Raw genomic sequence first — 26937 nt, forward strand, 5'->3', positions numbered from 1 at the left:
GTAACTGTTTATAAAATTCCTTAATTTCTCAAGCTAAAATAAAAATTAATCAAGCAAATGCTTCCTAAGTTCTAGGTATCATTTAATAAAAATAGGCATCCATGGCCAAAAATAAAGCCAGGCAATAAATTCATAAAGTATGTGCTCAACTTTTGATGTAAAATATAATATTTTTATAGTTCTTAGGTTTGAGAAATGTTAAGTTAAAAATGGATTGTAAATGCTGAGAGCAAGGTTGGGGGTGCTTAGAGTACCAGAAGCTACACACATGAAGGGTAGAAAGTCTGTGAACATGATTCTAAATTCACTTCAAATCGACATAAAAGCAAATTTATGGTTTATCATTTTCTCTTCTCTGAGATAGTCTGAAGAAAAATTGTTTTCCTAATTCCACATCTGTCTGAAAACCCAAGAGTACCTATTGTAGTTTACTTTATCAGACATTACAGTGAACATATTTTCAACATTTTTCTACCTGTGCCATACCTTACCTCTTGAGCAGAAATCCCTTTGTTCATAATTCCTGAAAACTCCGATGCATACTTCAAAGCTCCCTAACATTTTTACTGCAGTAATCTAATTACCTTAGATGTACATATTGTCAGGAAAAAAAATCTTCAGAGCACCTGTGTGCTTATTTTTCAAACATGAATCTTTTATATTTTAGAACTAAATTAATATGAAATCTTTTAAAATGGGAAACAAACACCTAAATAAAAATTTAAATACTGCTTAGGATATCTAAGCACTGATGTTTTTTGCTCAAGTCTTTCAATACAGCAAAGGAAAATAAGATCTCTGTACAAATTTGCAAAAGGCTATACGGTCAGTACTTTGCAGTCACACTGCTTATGCTATTTACTTTTTTAAAACAGAGGCTACCCAAAAAAGCCCTTTGTTTCCTCAACAAGAATCAAAACACACTTTTATACTATAATTAATGATAGTGATTATATAATTACTATAATTAATCAATGATAGTGAAACCATAAGACTATGCTCTTACACTTTGATGATACAATGGTAAGCCAAGTTCATCATTCTGTAACATTTTTATTTTGAAAGCTATTGGCAATGTAGGGAAAGGATCCATGTTTAAGAAAATTACTAATTTAAAACTCATTTCACCATTATTTTTATAATATTTTATAAGTTTCCAGTGCAGGATATTTTTTAATCTCCACCCCCACCCCACACATTTATATACATATAAGAAAAGCTTATTATAAGATTTTTGGCACTAAAGTAAAATATAGCCTTCCACTGAAATATATTTATACTTTTAATCCTGAAAACAAAATTTTGCCTATAGAATCTTTACTCATCTTTTTCCAAACTTACCAGGTTAATAAAGCCAAGAATTTTAGCTTTTTCTCCCCCATTCCCAATGCAGCAGTTACTCTAAATCATAATTTCCTTTGATAATTCTTATTTTTTCAGAGTATAATTTCTTTGGGGAACCAAATTATTTCATTTTAACCCATAGGTTGTCTTTAATTCAATTTTTATTACTTTCCTAGGACCCCATCTTAATGTTTATTTTTAATTTTGGGGGTCCACTTCTTATATAACTTTTCTTCAAATTCAAAAGGAAATTCTCTTGTTTCTAGCAGATCCTGTGTAGAAAAGGCAAATTTTTCCTGTAACTTCAAGTAAGTAAGTTTGTGTGGCTATAACGAGAGGAATCGTCAAGCTAAATTTTACCCCTTTCCACACTGTCTTGATAAGGTTGAAGGTAAGAGACTCTGAAGTCAAGATTTCTCCTACGGTTATTTGTGCAAGTACAACAGTAAAATACAAAACATTTTTCTTCTCTTGGTAACAGCTCTTATGAACTGGGTAGTTCTCCAATCAGCCATTATTTTTAAATGTTCTTTTTCTGGGTAAAGGAACTGCAAGGGGTTATATTTTGATCAATCTAGCTTTAAAAGATTTGACCAAATTAATCCTGATATTTACTATATTAACTCAAGAGAGTTTTAAGGGTTTGCAAAACTGAATACAAAAACTGCATCTAAAAAGATCTAATTCTGAAAACAAAGCTTCTAAGCCGATGCTAATCAGAGAAATGCAAAAACAAGACTATAATGATCACCTGTTTCATACATTCACTGGTGATCCCATGAAGAATCATTTTAACAATTTAAAGTTTTTTTCTCAAAAAAAGTATACAATATGGAATATGTATTTAGAAGTCCTCAGAGAAAGACATACAAAATTAAAATACACTTTAAAATACTGTTGCAGTTTTCACTTTCTACTCCTGAAACAGAAATAAGCCATTTTTCAGTAAGTGCATTTTTTCATGGAGAAAATATTTATTAGTTTTCAATTGGTCACATAATACAAATATTATACAATTAATCATTCTAAAAAAGAAACGTATATTGTATTAATATTCATAAAATAAACACTGAAAAATATAGGACTGCATATTGTGACAAATATAAAAACTGAAAGGAAAAAGCATCAAAAGTTTAAATAAACAAATCAGTTCACATTAATATACAAAAATTTTCACTTAAATAGTGTTTAGTGGCATAAGATGAATAGAAATGCACTTACATTTCTTTTGCACACTTTAAGGAACAGTGCTATAATTTAATCAAAGCATGAGTATTAAAAGATTAAATCACTTTTCATCTTCAAAGTTGAAACAAAGAGCTAATAATCTCACAGACCATAAACTGGTTTGCACTGTGATTCAAAGAACTCAACTAACTTAATTTCTGAGCAAATTCACTTTCACTTCCCTGAATTCAATAGTTTTTAATTTATGTATTTAAAACCAACTGTCTTATTAACATTCAATAAAAACAAGTCAGGAATAAAAAGCTGTATCATTTTTAAGAATTCAGAGCTCTCTGGGGGAAATTTTAGTTCAAATTGATCTTTAAACTTACTATTAAGTACTAACAAAAATTTATTTATAATTAATAAGGAAAAAAGCAGTACTCACAGATAGCCAAGAAAGACTAAAGGCCAGGTTATATTAAAGCAAATGTGGGTTGTAAAACCTTTGATACTCCTGAAATATTTTAGTGCTTCCATAAGAATAACTATAGAATTTCTATTCTTAAAACTTATCCCAAATGAAATAAACTGACAGCATCAGTTGACTTTTAAAAATGTAATAGCTTTTGACTGACCAGTTAATAGATATCAAAGACAGAAGAAGAAACACTTTGATAGCTACTTCTATCAATTGATAGCTTGGGTAACTATCCTGGAACACTTATTCACACAGGAGTACTCTAATAATACTAACCACCTTTGCTCTGTAAACTGCTTTGTGACAGTTTATAATCATGCCTTCAGTGCAGAAAATACTTCAAGTTTAACATGTGTTTATTACTTCAAAGACAGACCAAGCTACTTTCATCTCAAAAGATACCTCTCCTACTTCTCTATTAGAATCTTTATTGATTTGACAAATAAGCCTAAAGACAAGCAAAGATGAGCTACAAGAATATACCATAATATTAAAGTAATTGTGGCATTATTAAAAAATTCACCCTTTATTTACTATTTCCTCTTAGTGTCAGGCAACAAAAACTATTTCATTAAGTGTTTTGGACTTCCTATACTACTTTAAAAAAAAAAAAAAAGTTCGCCTACTTTTTTAAAGGTGATTTTCAAACTCACAAATCTCTTAAGTGAAATAGATACAGAGAGCCGCTTTTAAAAGAAAGAAGTTTCTCCAGCTTCCTCTATTTCAGTCTTCTGAATAGAAAGGAATATTTTCATGGCCATGTAAAATTCCAATATGAAAAGATTATTTCATTATTTGAGCCTTCCCATTTTCAGACCAAGAGTAAACCAGAGTAAAGTTTATAAATGACAAGATCAGGTGACTCGCTCATCCTTGTGTCTTCTAAACATATTGCATGGATCCATTCACCACTGCCTTCCAAACTGCAGGTGCTGGCATGTGTGAGAGAGATCATCCATGAAGGCTCTGCTAGAAGAATTCCTTTTGTTGAAGAAGTATGATGTTTTACCAGTTGAAAGAAATCTGGGCAATTAAGAGAACAAATAAACCGGTCTCCCATTATCAAGATACCTGGAGTCACAGAAGGAATCCACCAAGGAAAAATGAAAACTTGCCAAAGTCAACAAGTTCACATTCTACCCATTGTAGATGATAAGAACTTCCTGGAATCAAATCCTACCATTGGCATCAAAGAAACTAAGAGAAAAGCATCTTAATGCCATGGTAAAAATCTAGGAAAAGGCTCTTTTGCCACAAATAATTGTATTCCTAGGGACTAAAATACTACTTTTGAGTATATTAACCATAGCTTTCAGGGATATTATATCCTGAAACTTATATTCATTCATATTTATTTTATTAAGGAAAGAAGCCTGGATTTGACAGTAAAACCATAACAGTACTATCATTGCATCTTTTCAAAGATCTAATATGATGTCCTAACGTTTAAGGTAGGAAAAAGACCAAAAAGTTCTCACTAACAGGGTAGGATAACAACTAGACATCTTACTGTATAAATTAGATTTCCCAGATGTCCAGTGGCCCAAAGATGAAATACAGAAAACTTTTAAATTACTAGAACATTTAGAATTAAAGAGCATTTAGAAGTCCATTAATGCCATCAAGGCAAAATTGGTAAACATTCCCTTTTTATAATTCCTGTGGACTACACAGGCATTCACCAGACCATGTGCCCCAAATCATCTACTGCTTTAATTATCTGGAGAGAAAATTAAATAAATTTTAGGTCTCTTTTTTAAATGGGCACTAGTTAGCATTGTTAGAAAAGCAAACAGATTGCAGCCCCACCTGGTTCTTACATGAACCCAAGGAGTTTACCAACAGAATTAAATGGGCAATGGAAGGACACTCCAATCTATAAATAAACCCAAGTAAATAATGGAAAGCACCCACTTGTTTATTATCCTTTCCCACTCTCTCCAGAAGCTGGATATTCTGCCTCCAAGGGTTCAGTGGAGAAAGTGGACCCCTGACGTCAAAAGCTCTCCGTGGTCTTGGCTGTATCTGTGGTCTAGGATCACTCCTTGCACCTCTGGTAGGAGAGAAGCACTGAAATAGAGAGCTGAATATAGATTTAAGAAAAAATTCTTATTAAGAAATTACAGTCTCTGGTCATTTGAGTGTGTAAATGGCTTATCCTCAGGATAAAAAGGAGCTACCTCTGGGCATACTCTCCTTAGTAACTTCTTAATGTAAATTATAGAAGTCTGACACCACAAATGACTAACTCCTCAGTAACTGTTAAGAAGGGACTGGTACTGGTCTAAGCCATAACATGCTCTGTGACAGACCACTCAACTTCAAATGGAAGATCAAATCAAAAAATACTAAATTGTAACTGGCACCAAGATCATAGCTGTCTTACAGGAAAAGGCACTTAACCTCAGACATATCAAATGAGGAGTCTGGTTAATTCTTCTGTCAAAGAGAAGATGATGAATTGAAAAGCAGAAACAGAAAAATCAAGCATATTAACAGGAATGTTTCTAAACTTTGGGAATGCCTAAGAAGCTGAATTTGTTATCAGTTTTCAAGTCCTTATTATTTTAAAGAATTAAATCACACTATAGGCCCATATGATAGTTAATAAAACTAAACCTGCATTTCATCAACATTATGACTACTATCACTGAAAAGGTTTATTCCTCAAGTACTTATCTTTAAAACTAGGAGGGCAGAATAGGAGACATAGATAATACAGACTCAAAATCTTTTTAAAATGCATAATCATTTTGCTTTGGGTCAAGAAAGACCAGAAATAATCATTTATGGCTATAATGTAGAAATTAAATAAGATATACCCAAATAATGGACGATGGTAAAGAAACTAGAAAATAGTTAGCTTTAATATAGGAATAAGGCAAATAAGAGAAGGAAGTTCAAGCATCTGATCAAGGAAAAGCTGAAAGGAGAGTAAGACAGGCAGATAACATATTTAAAGTTATAGGGACTGAATGATAAATTTTAAACAGGGTTGCCTTTGGAAAACAGATCACTTATACTTTGTGGTACAGAGTGATGCATCCTATAAATTTCAGATCTTATTCTAAATATAAAGGTGCTACATATCCCTGTTCTATGGAATACAGTCAGTCATAGTGTCCTATTTCTGGGACATGTTATATTTTGGGATAAATTAAGAAAAAAAATGCTATCAGGTAATCTTCCTCTCACACCAACTGGTTATCACAAGGGTTCCTTACCTGTTTAGTGGAACGAGGATTGTGCTCTCTTGTTCTCTATCAACCAACCAACAAAGGTTATTGCCTCAGCACTAAGAAGGTAGCAACCAACCAAAGTTAGTTAGTATTTTAATGCCTTCACTTCCTCCTGACTCTGTCAGCCAGTTTGGAAACATATCAATAAAGCTGAAAAGGAACGGTTATTCCATTACCTAACAACATTTAGACTAAGTATTTTAAAAAGCCTGAAGATGAAAAAAATGAACTAACCCTTCTGCTTAGAAACATATCCAATTCTTTACAAACAAGAAATGAAAACAGTTTAATCTAAGAAAACCTATGAATTTAACCACCAAATCCATAATTTCCAAAAACTAAAAGAAATGAAAAAAGAAATCTGAAAGAAGGCAAGGAAGTGAAATTGGCATCTAACAAGAGGTATCAAATCAATAACTATGAATGTACTTTATGTGCCCAAGTGGCAGCTATATTTTCTCATTTTAAGTTTCCAACAGATTTTAAACCCTTTTGGTTTTGAGGAGACTGTATTTTTTAAATTAGTAGGCTACAAAAGTGTTTTACAGTGTAATCATACTGAGGACATATATGAGGAATAGTATCAGAAAAGGAGCACAAATTAGAAAAAAGAACTGAATACATAACAACTCAAGAAATGCAATCCCATTACTTATTTTCAAGAATCCAAAAAAAAAAAAAAAAATGAAATAGAGTAACAAACTATTCCACAGCTAGAGCTGTTATTGGTTGGTTCTTTAATAGATGAGAAGGGCTTAAAATTAATACATCAAAGCTATCTTATATACATTTTCATTACCTAATGATGCAAATAGGTGCTACAAAACTCATCTAAAAATTATTTGTTAAGCAATCATCTCTAGTGTTTTCTAATCAATTTCCTTGACAAACCATTCTTTTTCATGTGTAGTAGTATTTCAGTATAAACCAGCGGTTCTCAACTTGTGGGTCTCAACCCATAGGAACTGTCTTAAAGGGCCGCAGCATTACGAAGGTTGAGAACCACTAGTATAAACCATGAAAATTACCTAAGATTTCCAGATTAACAAAATCTAAGTAAAACTAAAAAATAGTTTAAAACACTTACAAATTATAAATAGGATATGATTTTCCAAATTTCCCATTTTCCTTCAGTTCTTGAAGACTAACCAGTAATAATATCTGGCTGAGGGAAAATACAGGCAAAAGATTCTTTAAGTTTATAGGAGCATTTCACTTTGAAAACGAAATATTAACTACCAAGAAATCATGTCTTGCTCAGATTAATATTAGGTTAAATTCAGAATTTCTCCTTCAGCAGGAGTTTTAAGTTAAACACCTCCAAACCTCTAATTTATTTATGAACACACCACAAAATATGTATTAAAAATACCACAAAGTTGGATTTAAAAAACCAGATGTCTTTAAGGTAGGTTACATGGCAAGTTAAACAGAAGAGGTGGCTGGAGAAATAGATCCATTTATAAACTTCCTCTAAACCAGATCACTTTCAGAATATAATTTCTTTATTCTGACTGAAGTACCAAAAATATGATTCAGTACTTCATACGCATACTCAAAAATGACTAAGGGAACACATTAATAGAAATAATTTTGAAATCATTGGGAAGAACTGGTAACTCTGTTGCTTTAAGAGTTAATTTACAAGGACTCTGAATTTCATAATGTATCTTTTATATAGAAAAACCTAACGCTCCTTTCAAAATGAGGTTATTAATCAAAGAAGAGCAACCTTTGTGAGATTATTACTGATGGAGGCTCAAAACAATGATATAGTAGGACTTTACCTAATCTATTTTAACAGACAGCATTCCTCTATGTGATACTATAAAAGGGGAGAAAAGTAAGTATTCCACTGCAGAATTTACAGTTCAACCACTAGAGAATAAATTTCAAACCAAAGGTAGCAAAATCAGCAATGCTACCTCAAATGGGTGTCATAGGTACAAAATCCGTCAGTAAAATCATTTTAACATTTTTCATAAATGCTTAATTTTAAGATTCTTACTGAAAATTCAGTTATAGTCAAATCAGAAACAATAAATCTAAGTATTTTATACATAAATGCCACTGAAAAAAATTCTTATGAGGTGTACATCAAATTACACTATTTCCAGTATTTGTCCTAAATGTTAAATTATCAAATGAGCTTATAAGCTTATTCATTTTAAGCATTTCTAATATCAAAGAATAAGGGAATGCTACACATAATCATTTTTAAGCAATGAACTAGAAGGCACCATGTTTCTACAAAGACCAATTTCTACTCACCTATGCTATAACTGACTAGTATGAAGTTGAACTTGCTAGTTTATAAATGTATAAATTCTACATAAATTGAAAGCATGATATAACATCTTATTCATACTCCACTGACTAAGGTGTAAGATGAGTGAGTAAAACTAAAAAAAAAAGAAACAACCCACAATATATTTTTAAGCAGTTAATCTACTATAAAGGTTCTAAGACACTTCTATCAGGGAAATGAATTTCTCACAAGTTCCTCTAAGTACCCAAACAGTCCCAGCTGGCAGTAAGAAAAAAGGAAAGAACATCCTTAATAGAAGCAGTGTGTCTATCTCTAGCCCCTAGAAAAGTGCTTGGCACACTGGCTAGAGAATTCAGTAAATGTTTTTTACAAATGAATGAAGTCTATTGATCACAAAACAAAAAGAAAAGGAAAATTTTGTCAAGTGGCTAATATCTGAAGTAGACACTAAAAAGTCCAATTTTCTAATCCTAAAGGAAACAAAAATATCAAAGTATTACTTTCATGGATCTACCTCTTTTGGGGAGGGTCATCAGCTTCAAGATGAAGTTTTGAGTATGATCAGCAGAACCATTAAAGATATTAGCCTGAGTTGGTACAAATTCTAACCAAATCTTAACACCTATTATAGATTTTCTAATGTTCTTTTTCAGACATTTAAAAGTAATGAGAAAACATACCAGATCCTTCTGAACATCCAATTTCAAATTTTCAATTGCAAAAAATAAGAGAGCATGCCCAAAACAACAACAAAAACACATTCCTTGTGATTATTTAGTAAAAGTATTGTATTAACTCTGGAGGAAAAGATTATTTGTAAACCACAAATTTTGAATGTACTGTCAAATGGGGATACACCTTTAAAAAATAAAATAGAAAAAAAGCCTAAAATTGAAGGGACTGCTTGGCTATCATAAAAATACACAATCACAAAGAGTAATTTCTTAAAAGAAAAGAAAGTTATAATGAAATAACCGTAAGAATGTTTTAAAAGCTCACCATCCTGCGGCGCCTGTGGCTCAGTCCCATATACCAAGAATGGTGGGTTTGAAACCGGCCCCAGCCAAACTGCAACAAAAGCTCACCATCCAACCAAATTCTATTATCAATATATTTTCTCTTCATTCTTTTGAAAAATATACCATCCAAAAATGTTATTTGGATTCAAGTTATTCCACTAGATTTAAATGGCAACTATTATTAAATGACAAGCAACAGATAACCCAAATGCATCTCGTGCTCCACTAAAGTAGTAAAACTGATGAAAAAGAAAACCTACAAAATACATATTTTTAGAGCATTTAATCTACTATAGAATAATTTATACTGACTTATAAAACATCTAAGAAAGAAGCCTCAGGGTCAAGAGGACTAAATACAAAAATGATTAAATTTGCCACTGACTCTTTCAAATGAAAAAGGCTTTGTATTTGACAAAAAAGAAACCTACTAGAAGCAACTAAGAAAATCTCTAAATTACTCAAATACTTTTTTCCATAATTAATCTATCCCTTATTTTTGCCTCTCTAGTCTCTTCTTCACCTATTTTGCCATGAAGAAATATTTTTGTTTTATAAATTAAGTTGCCTTTACATGTATTCCCTTGGGGTTTATGACAAGAAAAGTGATACATCAGTCAACAACAAAAAGATGTTAAAGAACCACACTTAAAAGGCTGGATCAAGCAAGAGTCATCAATGGATACTAAAATTAATAGGGAGAAGTATGGTAAGAAACAGGATATTTATAGTCTCAAAATATCTCCCTGCAAAGCAATTATTAATTACAAAGGGAAAAATAATAAGTTGACAGTTCAGAAACCTGGCAGATAGCTCCTTAATCAAATGATCAAGATGACATCACCAGAAATGGGATGACTCATTATCGTGTACCTCCTGATGCAATGCACTGACAGGGAAAAACTATCATTTCTGTGGCATCCTTGCCAAAAATGCATAATTTTAATCTGATTGTGAGAAAACATCAGACAAACACAAAATGAGGGCCTATGTAGTATTCTTCAAAAGTGTTAGTCGTGAAAGGCAAAGAAAAAATGAAGAACAGATCTAGACTGAAGGAGGTTAAGGAGACATGGCAACTGAATATAATGTTAGTTCCTAGATTAGATCCTGGACCAAAAAAAGATCATTTACTAGATAAACCAAAATTCAAAAGAGGTTTATAGATTAGTTGGCATTTATTTCCTCATTACTACATTTTACTATGGTTATATAAGATATATACATTAAAAAAAGGTGGGTGTCAAAGGGCCAAGGAAGGGGAAGGGAGGGGGGAGGTTTTGGTGGAGGGAGGGTAATGGGTGGGGCCACATCTATGGTGCATCTTAGAATGGGTACAGGCGATTGCACTAATGTACACAGCTATGATTTAACAATAAAAAAAAAGAACAAAAAAAAAAAAAGCTGGGTGTCAGATATATGGGAAATCTGCATATTATACTTTTGCAACTTTTGGGTTAAGTCCAAAACAAAAAGTTACAAACAAAAAATAGAAAAAAAGGTCTTGAATAAAGTTCCATACTGACACACCTATAGAATATCCACTGACAAGAAATATAAACCTGCATTCAGATAAAAAGTCCAAACTTTCTTTAAAAACTAATCCTAGGCCAGGTACAGTGGCTCACACCTATAATCCCAGCATTTTGGGAGGTCTAGGGAAGACGGCTTGAGCCCACACCCCCTCTCCACTTAAAAAAAAAAAAAAAGCTAGGCATGGTGACACATGCCTATAGTTCCAGCTATTCGGGAGGCTAAAGCAGAAGGATCAGTATGGCCCAGGAATTCAAGGCTATAGTGAGCTGTGATCCAGCCACTGCACTCCAGCCCTGGGCAACAGAGCAAGACAGACACTACCTTAAAAAACAAATCCTTATGATAAAAGGATTTTTTTCCTTCTGGGTAGATGTCTATTGCAGCTCAATTTACAATCGCCAAAATGTGGAAACAGCCTAAATGCCCACCAACCCAGGAATGGATTAACAAGCTGTGGTATATGTATACCATGGAATACTATTCAGCCATTAAAAAAAATGGAGACTTTACATCCTTCGTATTAACCTGGATGGACGTGGAAGACATTATTCTTAGTAAAGCATCCCAAGAATGGAGAAGCATGAATCCTATGTACTCAATTTTGATATGAGGACAATTAATGACAATTAAGGTTATGGGGGGGGGCAGAAAGAGGGACGGAGGGAGGGGGGTGGGGCCTTGGTGTGTGTCACACTTTAGGGGGGCAAGACATGATTGCAAGAGGGACTTTACCTAACAATTGCAATCAGTGTAACTGGCTTATTGTACCCTCAATGAATCCCCAACAATAAAAAAAAAGAAAAAGAAAAAAAAAAAAACAAATCCTAATGGAAACGATAGCCTGCTTTCACTATGTCATGGTCTATACTAATAAAAGTAATCAGATGGCAATCTGTTTTTCTTTCTTTGGTAAACAGTTCTTTAGAGAGATTTTTGGTTCAGAAAATATGTGAGATACAAAGACAAAAATCTCTCCTACAAACAGAAAAAGTTTATGTTAAATACCCTGTTTCCTCGAAAATAAGACAGTGTCTTATTTTAAGGTGTGCTCCCAAAGATGCCCTAGGTCTTATTTTCAGGGGACGTCTTATCTTTCCTGTAAGTAGGTCTTATTTTTGGAGGATGTCTTATTTTCTGGGAAACAGGGTAGTATGGGTGAAAAGTCTAAACTACAGGGTGGCACCTGTGGCTCAGCTGGTAGGGCGCCAGCCCTGTATACCGAGGGTGGTGGGTTCAAAACCCGGCCCCGGCCAAAGTGCAACAAAAAAAAATAATAGCCGGGCGTTGTGGCGGGAGCCTGTAGTCCCAGCTACTCGGGAGGCTGTGGCAAGAGAATCACTTAAATCCAGGAGATGGAGGATGCTGTGAGCAGTGTGACGCCATGACACTACCAAAGGTAACAAAGTGAGACTCTGTCTGTACAAAAAAAAAAAAAAAGTCTAGACTACAGCAAGCATTTAACAGAAAACAGGTGTATAAAAACACCAATTTATATTATGCATCAATTTTTATTTCTGCATTAAAAAATGAAAGACTTTCCACTGGTTTTCTTTAAAAATTTCCACAGAAAATAAGAGTTTAGTACCGTAAATATCCTCACATTTTCTTTGTAATAAAAATTGAGATAAAGTTACAAATAATTTACCTTCTCCTATAAAGTTGGTTACAAGTAAATACTCATAACTTTGGCTTCATTTTTAATATTTACTGAGTATATATGGCAAGTAACATATGTAGCCCAGGCTAGATAAGAGTGCAGTGGCTATTAACAGATACAATAATGGTGCACTACAAACTTGCACTCTTACACTTAAGTAATCCTCCCACCTCCACCTCCTAAGCATCTGGGATTACAGGTACACCACCACAGTGTTCAGCTTGTATTATGCATTTTATATACATTGTGTCATTCAATTTTCACCGTAACCGATGACATAGGCAATATTGCTATCATAACCATCACAACTTTACTGAAAAGAAAACTAAAGCACAAAGTAGTGAAGTAACCTACCAAGTTGAAAAGCAGGAAATTCAAAACCAGTCTGACTCCAAGATCCTGAGTTGTAACTAATCTAGACTTTTCCAAATCATATTATTTTGATTAACAATTATGTCTTCTTAGATATTTAGTGTATGATAAAATGCTAGAACAAATATTCTGTTTTAAGTAGAATTCTGAAACTCTTTCCTTCAAATTCAAACATATCAGTTGACAGTTACTTGCTCGAACATTTCTATTAACCTATGAAAGTTTGACAAGACAATAAAAGTTTGAAATATAGTGTAGTAAAACACAAATAATCTAGGAACAGGTATTCAATTGAAACTGAAAAGCCTGTATCTAAATGTATGTTTAAATAGTACTCAGAAATCCCTCTCACTGATTAAGTATCTGCAAAAAGCAACATATACAAAGGCTTGCTTTTTTTTTTTTTTTTTTAAGTTTTTGGCCGGGGCTGGGCTTGAACCTGCCATCTCCAGGATATGGGGCCAGCGCCATACTCCTTAGAGCTACAGGCACCACCCCACACAGGCTTTTTAATTAGCATTACTAGTTTACATGTCACTTTATTGTATATTTGTTTGGCAAATTTAGTCTTTTAGATGTATGAGAATTTCATAAAGAGTTTACGGAGCTTTACTGCCTTGATATAAACATTATAGCTATAGGTTAAGTCATGATATCTGTTATAAACATGATTAAAATAATATGGTAATAACAAATTACATTCAGAGCTCAATTCTGTTATCCAAAGAACAGTCTTTAGTTTGTTATGGAACAGATAATATTCTCTGTACGAATGTGATAGCTAAGCTAAATTTTCAGTATTTACAGATAGCTTACAAGAACACTAGTTTTGAAACTTAATAGATTTCAAAATCTAGTTCAATGAATCTTTGAAACTTAAAAACCAGATGCTGACTTATTTTCTTATTAAAAACAGATTAATCCCATCCATTCAGAACAGTTTTCAGTTCCAAATGGAATTCACCATAAAACAGATGGTCTTTGGGGCATAATGCCCATTTAAAATAAAATAATCTTTAGAATAAAAAAGTTTGAGAATCACTTGATTAGCATAATGGTTCTATTACGGAATATTAACAAATTCTACATGACATTATACTTCTTCTGAGTACTCCTCACACCCACTGAGAAAAAGAGAGAAAAAAAAATGACTTGTAACAACTTTTGTTTTCACGAGAGTAAGAATTTCAAAGCACTTCTCAAATAGAGCATAGTCCTTGCAGCCTGGGATTCAGGAAAAGAATTACTTCCTGATGCCTCCCTTGTATGTAATGAATTTACTATTCTCTTATGCATCTAGAATAGTGGGACTAGATATATACAATTCTTAGAACTGTGAGAGTAGTTGCTCTTTTCCTGTAGGGATTAATTATCTTATGGAAAACCAGATTGTATCACAAATGTCACAGAATCAGCACGTTAGAAGGCTACAGTATGTAGAAAGTCTCTGAACTGGTAGGAAATCTTTCTATTTTAATTTACATTTCTTACAAGAAGAATCAATCTTATTTGGCATAGTAAGAAAAGCAGCCATCATTTACAGAACTACCAAGAACTTAGCTGGTTCCCTTTACCTTTTCTCTTGCTCCCAACAGAGCAAGAGAAATTATCCCTCTCCATAACAGGTAAGGAAATGGGTTAGAAAGGTTAACTCATTTACAAAAGTCATATGATAAAGAGGTAACAGAAGCAAGATTAGATACCACTCTGATGCCAAGGCTAATGCTCATTAAACTCTACCTCATTATGCTCTATGCTCATTAATCTACAGGCACCATTAATCAACCAATTTGAAAGAAAAGCTGTCATGTGCAACATATACAAAGTAACAACTGAGCACAACATAACTTAATTTGTATAATTCAGAAAATACATCAAGATTGTATGATGCTTCCTCAGGGTACTAAATTCTTAAAGACCAAAACCATGTCTTTTTTTTTTTCCTTGTAAACATAGCACCCTCGCTTAATACTAGCTATATACCAAGCATTCAATAATTATTTCTGAAATAAATAAATTATCACAATACCAGGGGAAAAAACAGAGGTACTGTTAAAAGCCTTCTAGACTAACAGGTAATTGCTTCAAGTACCTTAGATAATTTTCTAAAATACTTTTTATATAGCTAGATTTATAAATAGAAGCAATGAAGGCATAGTGCCCCCTGGTTTACAAATGTAGGCAATGAGGGTGTAGTGCCCGATTGCACCAAATTTTTAACAAATTACCAATTATGACCAGATCCTCATCTTTCTCTGGCAATCCTTTTAATGGTCTTCAACTTCCCTTCTATTTCTCCAGTTTCTTCTCATTCACGTGGTAAGCCTAACTCAAGACTATTGGTACTAATGGCATTTAGGTTACATATTTATAAGGTCATATATTGTATAACTTGGTTTTCATTGGCCCAGTGTGACCACTTGTTAACAGTTTTTGTTTTTACTTATTGGATTAATTTCTTAATAAGCTACCTATAGATCGCCATGGGCTAAGAATTTGAGTGCAAATAGAATGATAACTAAACCTCTATATAAAGAAAAATATCCAAAGTTGGTCTTAGCCTGTCCATTTCACAAAAGGTAACCCAATTTTAAAACTTTCTCTCTTCCCAATAAATGCCCACATGGATTGGGGACAATGGCAATTTAGAGCTATCAAAAGCATACACATTTTAACCTAGAAATGCAATCAATTTGTGAAAAGTACTGGCTTTCAGCAGCTTTGTGCTGGTTCATATTAGTGCAAAGTGAAAATAATGGAACATGCAAATAAGACTTGATTTATCATTTATATTAGTAATGTAGATAAGCTACTGCATCCTTGAAAACTGATCTTAACTGTTTACTACAATTTATAAAAATTTCAGTTGCCTCTTTCAATAGTTCCCACATTTACTAATGAATCAGGAAATAACAAAAATGAAAGAAAGCAGCTCTAGAAAAACTGTAAAAACTTTAACCACCACCTAATGAAAAAAATCAATTCTACCTTCTAGAATAATGTGCAAAAAAACAAGGTAAATTTTATTTTTCAACCAAAGATTAAAGTTTTCATATAAATTAGCACTTTCTTACTCTAGTAACAAACATAGGATATAAAGATAAGTTGTAACCATTTAAAGTTAAAGATTGAATGAAAAAAATGTCCTATTATAATTCGATTGATTTTCTGGGTGCAATGGCTCATGCCTGTAATCGTAGCACTTTGGGAGGCGGGAAGATCACTTGAGGCCAGAAGTTAAAGACCAACCTGGGCAATAGCCAGACCCTATCTCTGCCCCCCCCCCAAAAAAAAATTTTAATGGTAGATTGTTCCTATAGTCCTAGCTACTCCAGAAGCTGAGCACAAACTTTGAGGCTGCAGTAAACTATGACCACAACACTGTACTCTAGCCCAGGAAACAGAGACACCATCTCAAAAAACTAATAATAATTCCAACTGATTCAAGTGAAGTTTCTACTTTAAAACAAGTATTTTAACATAATATGACCACACTGAGCTTTAAGAAATGCTCTTTTAAGTATCAACAGTTTATAATAAAATCTTACTGAAACTACTAGAAGACTACCAATTTAAATTTTCTGAAATGTGCCTGTCAAGAAACTTAAGTGTCTCTACTACTCACTTATTTTTCTGAAACTGGACTCTATTTAAGCAAACCTCCCAAATTTAATTATTCACTCTTTAGCAATAAATATGGAAAATGTAACCATTTGGGGTGGGAAAAATTTTTGAATGTACTAAAAGAAAATAACAATTATAATTAAGATTGAAAGAATCATCACTAGGAACATTAATCAATGCACAACTCTATAAAATAGTGGCACCCTAAAGAACCAGTGAAGTCTATAGGGCCAAATGCCTCCATGATGATAGGCTAAGGACTGCTTTTTATAGTTGGCAACTCTTGCCTCTTGCTACTTACCAGAGGACATTAGAATCTCCATGATGTGGTTAAAAGTGCCAACTTTGGACTCAAACTGCCTAATGGAATAAGAACTAGCTCCATCACTTAGTAGTTATGTAATCAAGTTACTTAACTTCACAGTATTTAACCTATAGTAATAAATCAACCAAAAATATAGTAACACCTCAAGTCCCCTATGAATTTATTATCAATCTTATGTACATTTACCAAAAAAGCTAAAGAAGTTGTCAATTCAATTATTACATGCCTTTAATAAGCATTAAATACATTTGTTCCTAAAAGGGTTAGGGTGTGATGCTATGATTTATTATTATGGGATTCAAGGATGGTGGCAGGAAACCAGTAAGGTACCTTTGGTTTGAAATTCTCATTCCCACTCTTCACATTCTAGATCCACCCTGCCTGCTAGAACCTAAAAATAGGTAAAATCCGTAACAAAATATAACCAGTTGCACAAATGTATAAATCCTACTGTCATTTCAGAGAATAAGTGATGAATGTTTGGTGGAAACCTCATAGAGGAATTTAATTTAGGAGTCTACCAAACCCTTATTCCAGCATTCTATAATAAAAGGGAGCACCAACCGAAGAGAAAACATGACTCCAGGCTTGATTCTAAAAGTGAAGCTTAGGTGAACAACAGCAATAAAAGCTTTTCAAAGAAAGAAAAAAGGGAAGACTTAAATATGTGATGGCTATCAGCACCTGAACAGTGGACAGCATTATATCCCAAACCAGGGATTTTCTCAATGAGCAGACATACCACCACCTTGGAAGTGTGGAACACACTTGATCAAAACTCAAACAAAAAAAATTAATGTATAAAGCAGCATTTTTTGTAAAATAACTTACTAAATTTTACTAAATACTATGTTTTTTAAGGAATAAAAAGGTAATCTTTAAAACATGGAGTATTTCCTCAACAGAAAGAAACTTGTCAAAAATACCACAACAGGCTGGACTTGGTGGCCCATGTCTATAATCCTAGCACTCTAGGAAGCCAAGGTAGATGAATTGTTAGAGCTTAGGAGTTCAAGACCAGCCTGAGGAAAAGCAAGACCCCATCTCTGTCAAAAATAGAAAATTTATGTGGGCATTGTGATGGGCACCTGTAGTTCCAGCTACTCAAGAAACTGAGGCAAAAAGATCACTTGAACCCAAAAGTCTAAGGTTGCTGTAAGCTATACTGCCAGGGCACTCTACCCAGGGCAACAAACAAACAAAAAAACTACTATAACAAATCTGCCTAGAAGGCACAACCAAGAAAAAAAATTAATTTAATATTAAGCATGAACAAAAACTTCTTTATAGAATTGGGTTGTTCATTTCTAAAAAAGGGAATAGAAACATGAAATTAGAAGTCAGTCTCCCTTCGCATATTTGATTTAATGTACTGAGAAAGGTAATAAAAATGTTTAAAAGAAAAAAATGGGGAGGAATCTTCGTTATACAAAATATCTACATTGTTACATATCTATAAAATACCTTAGGCAGAGGAGGTGTCCACTATGGCATTAATTTGTAACATTACTAAAAATAAATCTTAGTATCTATTAGAGATTTATAATTTTACTACTGAATATTACTACAAATATTCTTCATAATTACTATATGTAAAGCCCCATATTTTATTAATAACATGTTAAAGAATTTCCTACAGAATAACCTCAGTACCTTAAAAACCAGGAAAATAGGAGGCATTTGTCTTATTTTAAAATGGAAATATAGAGCAGTAAAATGAATCTTTATGGTTAAATGACATAGTGGAGGCACTACAACTAAAACACAGTTTCTTTATACCTATCTATAGATCTGTAATTAACATCACATGGAATTTATTATTTCTGTCCAGGCTTCCTTAAAACAATATACCAAACACACTGTTAACTTTCAACTAGCGAACATTCAATACCGTATCAGAGTTACTTGGGGTTGTCTTAAAATTTCTAACTCTTACCTTCATGTCAAGCTACAAAATTAACATTCCTAATGTCACCTCACAAGCTACAGAATGTCATTTCTTTTCTCTCCCCAGTTCCATCTGCTTCTGGCTGATAAAACGAACAAACCCTACGAAGAGCTTTTTTTTTTTTTTTTTGTAGAGACAGAGTCTCACTGTACCGCCCTCGGGTAGAGTGCTGTGGCGTCACACGGCTCACAGCAACCTCTAACTCTTGGGCTTACGCGATTCTCTTGCCTCAGCCTCCCGAGCAGCTGGGACTACAGGCGCCCGCCACAACGCCCGGCTATTTTTTTGTTGCAGTTTGGCCCGCCACCCTCGGCATATGGGGCTGGCGTCCTACTCACTGAGCCACAGGCGCCGCCCCAGAGCTTTTTAGAGCTTTTTTTTTTTTAAGTTAAAAAAGAAAATAGCCAAGGAGTGGGGCGAGGGGTGAGGGGGTGAGGGGGTGGGTGGGTGGGTGGGAGGGTGATGCCATAGTTTTATTGTGATAGTAATTTCAACTAGTTTTTGAGGCCGTTATATTCCAGAGCTATGTTCCAAAGCATTAGGTCACCAGCGTTTAAACTCTGGATAAATGAATATTACCACGTGTGCATGTGTGGACTGGATCCTTACCTTTCCCAATCATGCAGTAAAATGAGTGTTTATGGTTAAATGATACAGATTCCCTTTACTGATGAGGCCAACATCATTGATTCAAACCATCATCTCAGATCACAAACAGAACATGCCTCCAATTTCCATCATTGAGGAAAAAGGAATTACTGAGTTTTTCATACCCAATTAAGAAAGGAAGCAACTTGACATCTCAAATAAAGGCTGCACTTTTCTAAAACACAGCACTACATGGAAAAAAACTAAAAGGGGCCTTCTAATTCATGTCCAAGTAAGTCAAGACTTCTCAATCTTGCATTTAAGGCTTTTCAAAGTAAGCCATATGAAGTATACAAAGCCTATCTCCTATGAAGTTGGATTACATCTTATATAAACGCTCTTTACACTTCCTTATGTTTTCTCTACTAAAATGACTTACAAATACAAAAAGCTGTCCAACTCCTCCACAAGCATGTAATCTTTACTTTCCTTGATTCCCAATACTATTTTTTTTTTTTTTTAAGATAAGAGTCCTTACTCTGTCACCGTGGGCTAGAGTGCCATAAAATCATCGTAGCTCACAGCAACCTCAAACTCTTGTGCTCAAGCAGTCCTCTTGCCTCAGCCTCCCCAGTAGCAGGGACTACAGGCCTATACCACCATACCCATCTAGTTTTTTCTATCTTTAGTAGAGGCAAGGTTTTGCTCTTGCTCAGGCTGGTCTCCAACTCCTAACCTCAAGCAATCCACCTGCCTTGGCCTCCTAGAGTGCTAGGATTACAGGCTTGAGCCACCATGCCTGGCCTCCCAATACTACTTTATTAGTATCTCTCCCAACACATCATTTCCTATCTTGTGAGACCTTTCTCACTTATTGGATTTCTACCCCAAGCCATTCTTTAAAATATTTAGAGGAATTTTCAAAGATAGAAATATTTTGAGATAAAATAAATTTAAAGTAGGTGAAAGGAAACTGAAGCAAAGGACCAAAAACTGTAGGAGAGTAATAGGAGGAAACTGTTATCTTTTCCTTAAATACACAAACACACACACACATTCTTAAATTCATCTTTAGGTGTACCTTAAGAATAGAGGGTAGAGCTGTGCATATACTTATTAAATAAATTGTATTCTTTCAGATAGCCAAGAGGTTTTCTGATCTCAGTACAATTTCAAAATTTTGTTTAAAAAAATTATATTTACTAGCCTGAGCAAGAGCGAGACCCTATTTCTGTTTCTATTATAAAAATAGAAAAAACTGGCCAGATGGTGTGGCACATGCCTATAGTTCCAGCTACCAGGGAGGCTGTGGCAAGAGAATCGCTCGGGCCCAGGAGTTTGAGGTTGCTGTGAGCTATCATGCCAGAGGAACAGAGTGAGAATCTTTCTCAAAAGAAAATAAATAAATAAAATAAAATATATATATATCCATATATATGTGTGTGTATATATATTCCTTTACATTTTTACCCACATACATGTGTATGTTATACATCCTTATACTTTAAAAACAGTGAAAAAAAGCACTCATAAAAAAAGAATAAAAGGTAGCATTGTGGCTCTTTAAATATCAAAAAAAAATCAATTTACTCACATTTAGTATCAATGGTAGTATTAATGTGATTGCATTAATGTTAGCATTACCAGTGATGAATGCCCTTCACATTTTAAATAATTTAAGATCTGTAACCACTTCCTTTTTAGTTGAGACCTAAGAGTCCCAGTGGATAGAAAGAATTGCTCTTCTTTCCTCTGCCTAGAAGAAACTGGCAATGGAAGTCTGTTTAGCATGAAAAAACAGGCAAAGGTCTCTACAATCACTTAAAGAAAGAAACAATACTAAAATGTTAGTGCACATTCACCTGGATTTCCTTTCACTACAAAATAAATTTTGGACACATCTGTTTTGGATTACAGATGTGGATAAACTCTTAAAATATAAGATTGTCAAAAGTCCTACCTTAAGGTTATAACCACTGACCCTTCGGAATTTAAAAACTGAGGCTATGGATAACACAATTTGGGGGAAATCAGGTTTGGGGGTTATTTTTTTTTCAAAATGAAAAGAGTAATATAGTGCTTTGAGGAACGAAAACTTAGTAAAGTGAATACAGTGTTTTCATAAATTGAGGAAAGTGCTAGCCAAAGAAATCCTACCCTTAATTACTGTACAATGAAAATCACTACCACCCTCATTTATTTCCTTCATTCACGAAAAAATAACGTAACATCCCACCTGGTGCGGGCTTCCCACTCCAAACTGCAGATTATTTTTTTACTAATCTTACTTGAACAGCATGAGGACCAATCACTCCCCAATTCAGCCTTCAGTCATTTCCTTCTTGATAGGGATAACAAACTTACTCTACTAAATCCAACTGTTACTTTATTGCTGCCTAGATGGTTTTATTTCTCCCCATTTTTATCCATATTTTATTAACATTCTCCTTCACTACCAAAACTTGTGAAAAGTCATTTCAAATAGCGCTACTTTTCTGATCTACCAAAGATTAATTTTATACCTCTGTGAACTTTGCCTACATCATTTTGAAAATCAGAGTTCCAGTTAGTCTAAGAAACATCTTGTTGTACTATCTCAGAGAATTCACTTAACTTCTCTGAACTTGTTCTTTGATGGGTGAACAACACCTCAAGATTTCCAGCTCTAATTTCTGAGTCTTTGATTTCATATTTCATGTTGTTAGGCCAGGCGTTGTGGCTCACACCCATAATCCTAGACCTCTAGGAGGATCCCTTGAGCTCTAGAGTTCCAGACCAGCCTGAGTAAGAGCAAGACCCAGTTTCTACTAAAAAAAAGGAAAAATTAGCCAGGTGTCATGGCAGGTACTACAGTCCCAGCTACTCAGGAGGCTGAGGCAGGAGGACTGTTTGAGGTCAGGAATTTGAAATTGCTATGAGCTAGGGTGACACCAAGGCACTCCAGCCTGGGCAACAGAGTGAGACTCTGTCTCAAAAAAAAAAAAAAAAAAAAAGTATATATATATTCATGTTGTTTAAAATTAAAGCCCTTGTATTATAATTTCCACATGTTTATATATATGTCTTATACAGTCCTTGAAGACATAAGAACTATGTTTGATTATACCTCTCTCCAAACCATTACTAGATATAATGATTTACACCTAGTGCATCTGATAGGCGGGTGAAGGAGAGAGAAAATTTAATATAACAGGTACAGTAACATACAGTAGTCCCCCGTTTATCCATGAGTAATATATTCCAAGACTACCAGAGGATGCTTATATTGAACCCCAAATATACACTGTTTTTTCCTATATGTACATACCTATGAAAAAGTTTTAACTTATAAATGTGGCACAGTAATAAATTAACAATAAAATGGAAGAATTATACTGTAATAAATGTTATGTAAATGTGGTCTCTCTCTCTGAAAAACTCACCTATTTTCAGACAACTATTGCCTGGAAGTAACTAAAACTGCAAAACCATGGATAAGAGGGGATGACTGCATCTAGACACAACTGAACCTCAGTCTTGTCTATCAAAACTGTGCACCAATGGCAACAGGAAGGCAAAGTATTTGGCAGTGATTAAATCCTTATCCTAGATGTGTTTTTTTCCTGCTATATGTCTGAATCTGCTTATTAAATAAGCATTTCAGAATTTATTATGAGCCAGGCATAATTTTGTACACTGGGAATACAGCAGTAAACTAGATGGATAAGGTCCTTCTGTAATGGAGCTTAGATTTTTGAGCAGAAGAACAAGAGTAGTATCACCACCCAGACTTAGAACAAAACAAGAGTATTTTGAAGATATAACAGGTTAACAAATAACTATAATTCCAGTGTCTTCCAATATATTTAATTAACTTTGAACCAACAAAAGTCAGAACAATACCTTGGTTCTACCCTGTTTCCCCGAAAATAGGACAGTGTCTTATTTTAAGGTATGCTCCCCAAGATGCACTAGGTCTTATTTTCAGGGGATGTCTTATCTTTCCTGTAAGTAGGTCTTATTTTTGGAGGATGTCTTATTTCCGGGGAAACAGGGTAATGAGACATTACAGATGCAATAAAACGTCATTATGATACAAACTCCGGAGCTAGACTGCCTGAATTTAAACTCCAATTCCCACTTACTCGCTTATAACCTGGACTTTCTGTATGTCTCTATTTCTTTACCTGTAAAATGGGGATAATAATGGTACTTACACCTCATAAGGATGCTCTGAGAATTAAACAAATTAACCCATGTAAAGTGTTTGAAACAATCTGGGGCATAAGTACCACAATTTTTAACTACTGTTCAATTATTACTACTGCTATGATTACTAAATTACTGAACAGTCTATGAACAAGCTAAAAAACAGCATATAGTACACAGCAGGAACTTGATATTATAGACTGAATAAATGAACCTGAGAGTCAGCCTTTTCCTCTGTGAAACTTGAACAAAGGCATTCTATCAACTTTGAGATTGCTGGGGCTAAAGAGGACATTATCTATTCCAAAGTGTTTTATTAGAAACAATACAAAAACTCATACAAGAGCAAGTATTTCTAATACTATCAGCATTAGAAATGTATCAGGGATACACGATAGAGAAAATTTAATACTAGCCATTATTTTGACAGTTATGTCTATACCTTCAAAGCATTCTTAACTAGTCAATATGCTATTTTCTACCATGGAAATACACCCAAAGGAAGTCAAATAATAAAGGAAATTAGATAAGCTGGGAGAAAACTAAGTCCCATCAACACTGAATAATTTTATGAATCAATCCACCTATAAATTCACTCAAAAAAGAATACTCAGGCATGTATACTACATACAGGGTATCAGGAGTTCCTCAACCTCAGAAGTCAGCTGAAATTACAAAAATAATCTAGAAGGCCTGGAAAAATAAAGTGCTGTCTTATCCACATAAAGCTCAGAGTGACCCTTTACTCTATGGCTCCGTGGCTAAGAGCAACACCACTAATCATGATCTAAAATTAATCCTTAGTAAGTATCAAGCCACAGCAAATGTTCCCCTCAATCAACACAAATATGGTTTTAAGCCAGGCAACCAAGTTTATGGCAGATATGTCCAGAACAGAATGTAAAAACCTTTAGAGACTCTCAGAATCAGCCTCTAATGATTATTACACAATGACATTGGATTCTGTATTTTCCTTTCTCTTTCCAATTACTCCAACCTTAATAGTGAAGGCCTTATCTTTTAATGCATTTTTACTTTCATTTAACACCTGTATGTAATCAATAAAGTTTATTGCTAATTCTGATCATTGCCAAACCTTTTTCATGATTTCTCTCCCTTGGTATAATTCATAATTTATAGGTTTAATAAAAAGTAACTATAATCATCATACATAAAACAGATCACAACTGGCTAGGCACAGTGGCTCATGTCTGTAATCCTAGCACTCTGGGAAGCCAAGGAAGGTAGATTGCCTGAGCTTAGGAGTTCAAGACCAGCCTTAGCAAAAGTGAGACCCATCTCTACTAAAAACAGAAAAATTAGCCGGGCATTGTGGCAGATGCCTGTAGTACCAGCTACTTGGGAGGCTGAGGCAGAAGGATTGGCTTGAACCCAGGAGTTTGAGTTTGCTGTGAGTTAAGCAGTCTAGTTTGGGGCAACAGAGTAAGACTCTGTGAAAAAGAAAAAAAAAAAAAATCACAGAAATTTTAAATAAGTTAGTTAACTCAATTATTTACTAAAATGTTTAATAAAGAAAACTCTCTTAATACAAAAAAGTGGCATTTTACAACTTAAATGTTTATATTTTCAAATAGCTGAAAGCACACCAAATGATGTCCAAGGTAATACTTAAATATTTAAGAACCATCAAATGATAAATAGTTGAATCAGTCAAAAACAGATAAACCAGAAAGAAAATACTGACAATTTCCATCATGAAAAAATGGAAGATGTTTGTTTGTTCAAGGTAGAGAATTTTTACTGGCATAAGCATAGTAAATACAAAATAAACATAAAATGCTTGTTAAAGTACTAATTATTGTTTTTGGCTGTATTTGGCTACTGTATTTGGCTCACAAATACAGCAAAAAGTCATTTTGTCGGTCATTAAAGAAGAAAATAGTGATATCATATCATCATCCATAAATAACTTATTTTTCTGTTTTTAAAGAGAAGTTCCCCTTATCTTTTCCTATGCCAATATTAACAATCTTCATTAAGCAGATTTTTACTAAGTATCTACTATTTGTTAGGCACCGAAATTGACTTTGTATATACATGCAGTAGCACGCCAAATACTGTTGAAGTTTAAAATAATCAGATAATCACAAAAACAAAACATACAAACTGTAATAAACATTTTAAAAAGAACAAGGTGATATTAAACAGTTTTAACAAAGAATTTAAGCTTAGGTAAGCCCATGACAAACTTTAAGGTAGAATAGAGGGGAAATGGCATATTGGTTGTTCAGCCTGTATGTAAAGACCTAGAAAACGAAACAAGGGATAGCAAGGTGAGAAACTTTCTGAAAGGTCAAGTGCAATTAGAACACAAAAGTGGAACTGGGAAAAATAGCAGGGGCGGCCAAGATTAAGCAAAGACAAAGTAATTAACCTTAAAATAAACAGAGAAGCTTAAATGTAAAGGTTTAGGGCAATGAATTACCTGAAAAAATTTCCATTTTATCATTCTGACTGTGAGAAAAGTAATGCATGCAATACTTTCATTGAGCATTGTTGTTACTTTCTCAGATTAGAAATGGTTAAAAAAAAAAAAGAATTTAAGATATATTTTAAAGTAATGGTCAAAAAGTAGAGGATGAAGAAAAAGAGGTATCAAGAATGACTCAGGTTTCTAAAGCAAAGGAAGAAACTACAATAAAACATAACATTTATGAAAATACGGACAATTAAAGAAGGAAATTTGAGGGATAACTAAGGGTTGTGGTTACAATCTCTTGAGATGAAAAAGCCTGTGAGAATATAAGCAGAGATGTTGTGAAGGCAGATGACTATACCAGTCTAAGGCTAAGAAAAGAAGTCTAGACTAGTTATATGTAATCAGGAATTGATAACACACAGACTTTTCAGCCAGCCTTGGGAACCAATGAGTACCTACAGAAAAGGTAGTAAGTAAGGACTCAGAAAACCAAAAAAACTAACACTAAGAGTCTGGCACAGGAGAGGAAATTGAAGGACAGACTGAAAAGGATTGGCCAGAAAATTGAGAAGAAAATGGAGAATTATCACAGAAAGCAAAGAGTGTTTCAAGGAGCACAAACAAAAGGTCAAGAAGGCCTGATGGGCCTGAAAGGTAAAATAAGGATTTCCTGGTCAAATGTACTGGTAAGAAAGAAATTGAAGGGTAGGGATACTTTAAAAAAATTTTTCCCCTCATGT

The 26937-nt window shown here is 34.0% G+C and overlaps 1 protein-coding gene across 2 annotated transcripts in view; it reads right to left on the reverse strand.

The window, feature by feature from the left end:
* TSC22D1 (TSC22 domain family member 1) overlaps positions 1 to 26937 on the reverse strand; it is a 137127-nt gene that overhangs the window by 98592 nt on the left and 11598 nt on the right. Inside the window, exons 2-3 of one of the 2 annotated variants that reach the window (XM_053564045.1) lie at positions 4907 to 5075; positions 2318 to 4015 (exon numbers count right to left, since the gene is read on the reverse strand). The exons of the other annotated variant lie outside the window; for it this stretch is intronic. Coding sequence (XP_053420020.1) covers positions 3998 to 4015; positions 4907 to 5075 — 187 coding nt within the window. The 3' untranslated portion in view covers positions 2318 to 3997. Of the gene's footprint in view, positions 1 to 2317; positions 4016 to 4906; positions 5076 to 26937 lie in introns of those variants that run through there. 2 annotated transcript variants of the gene reach the window in all.

This window comes from Nycticebus coucang, chromosome 15, assembly GCF_027406575.1.
Source record: "Nycticebus coucang isolate mNycCou1 chromosome 15, mNycCou1.pri, whole genome shotgun sequence".
In the NCBI taxonomy this organism is placed as follows: Eukaryota; Metazoa; Chordata; class Mammalia; order Primates; family Lorisidae; genus Nycticebus; species Nycticebus coucang.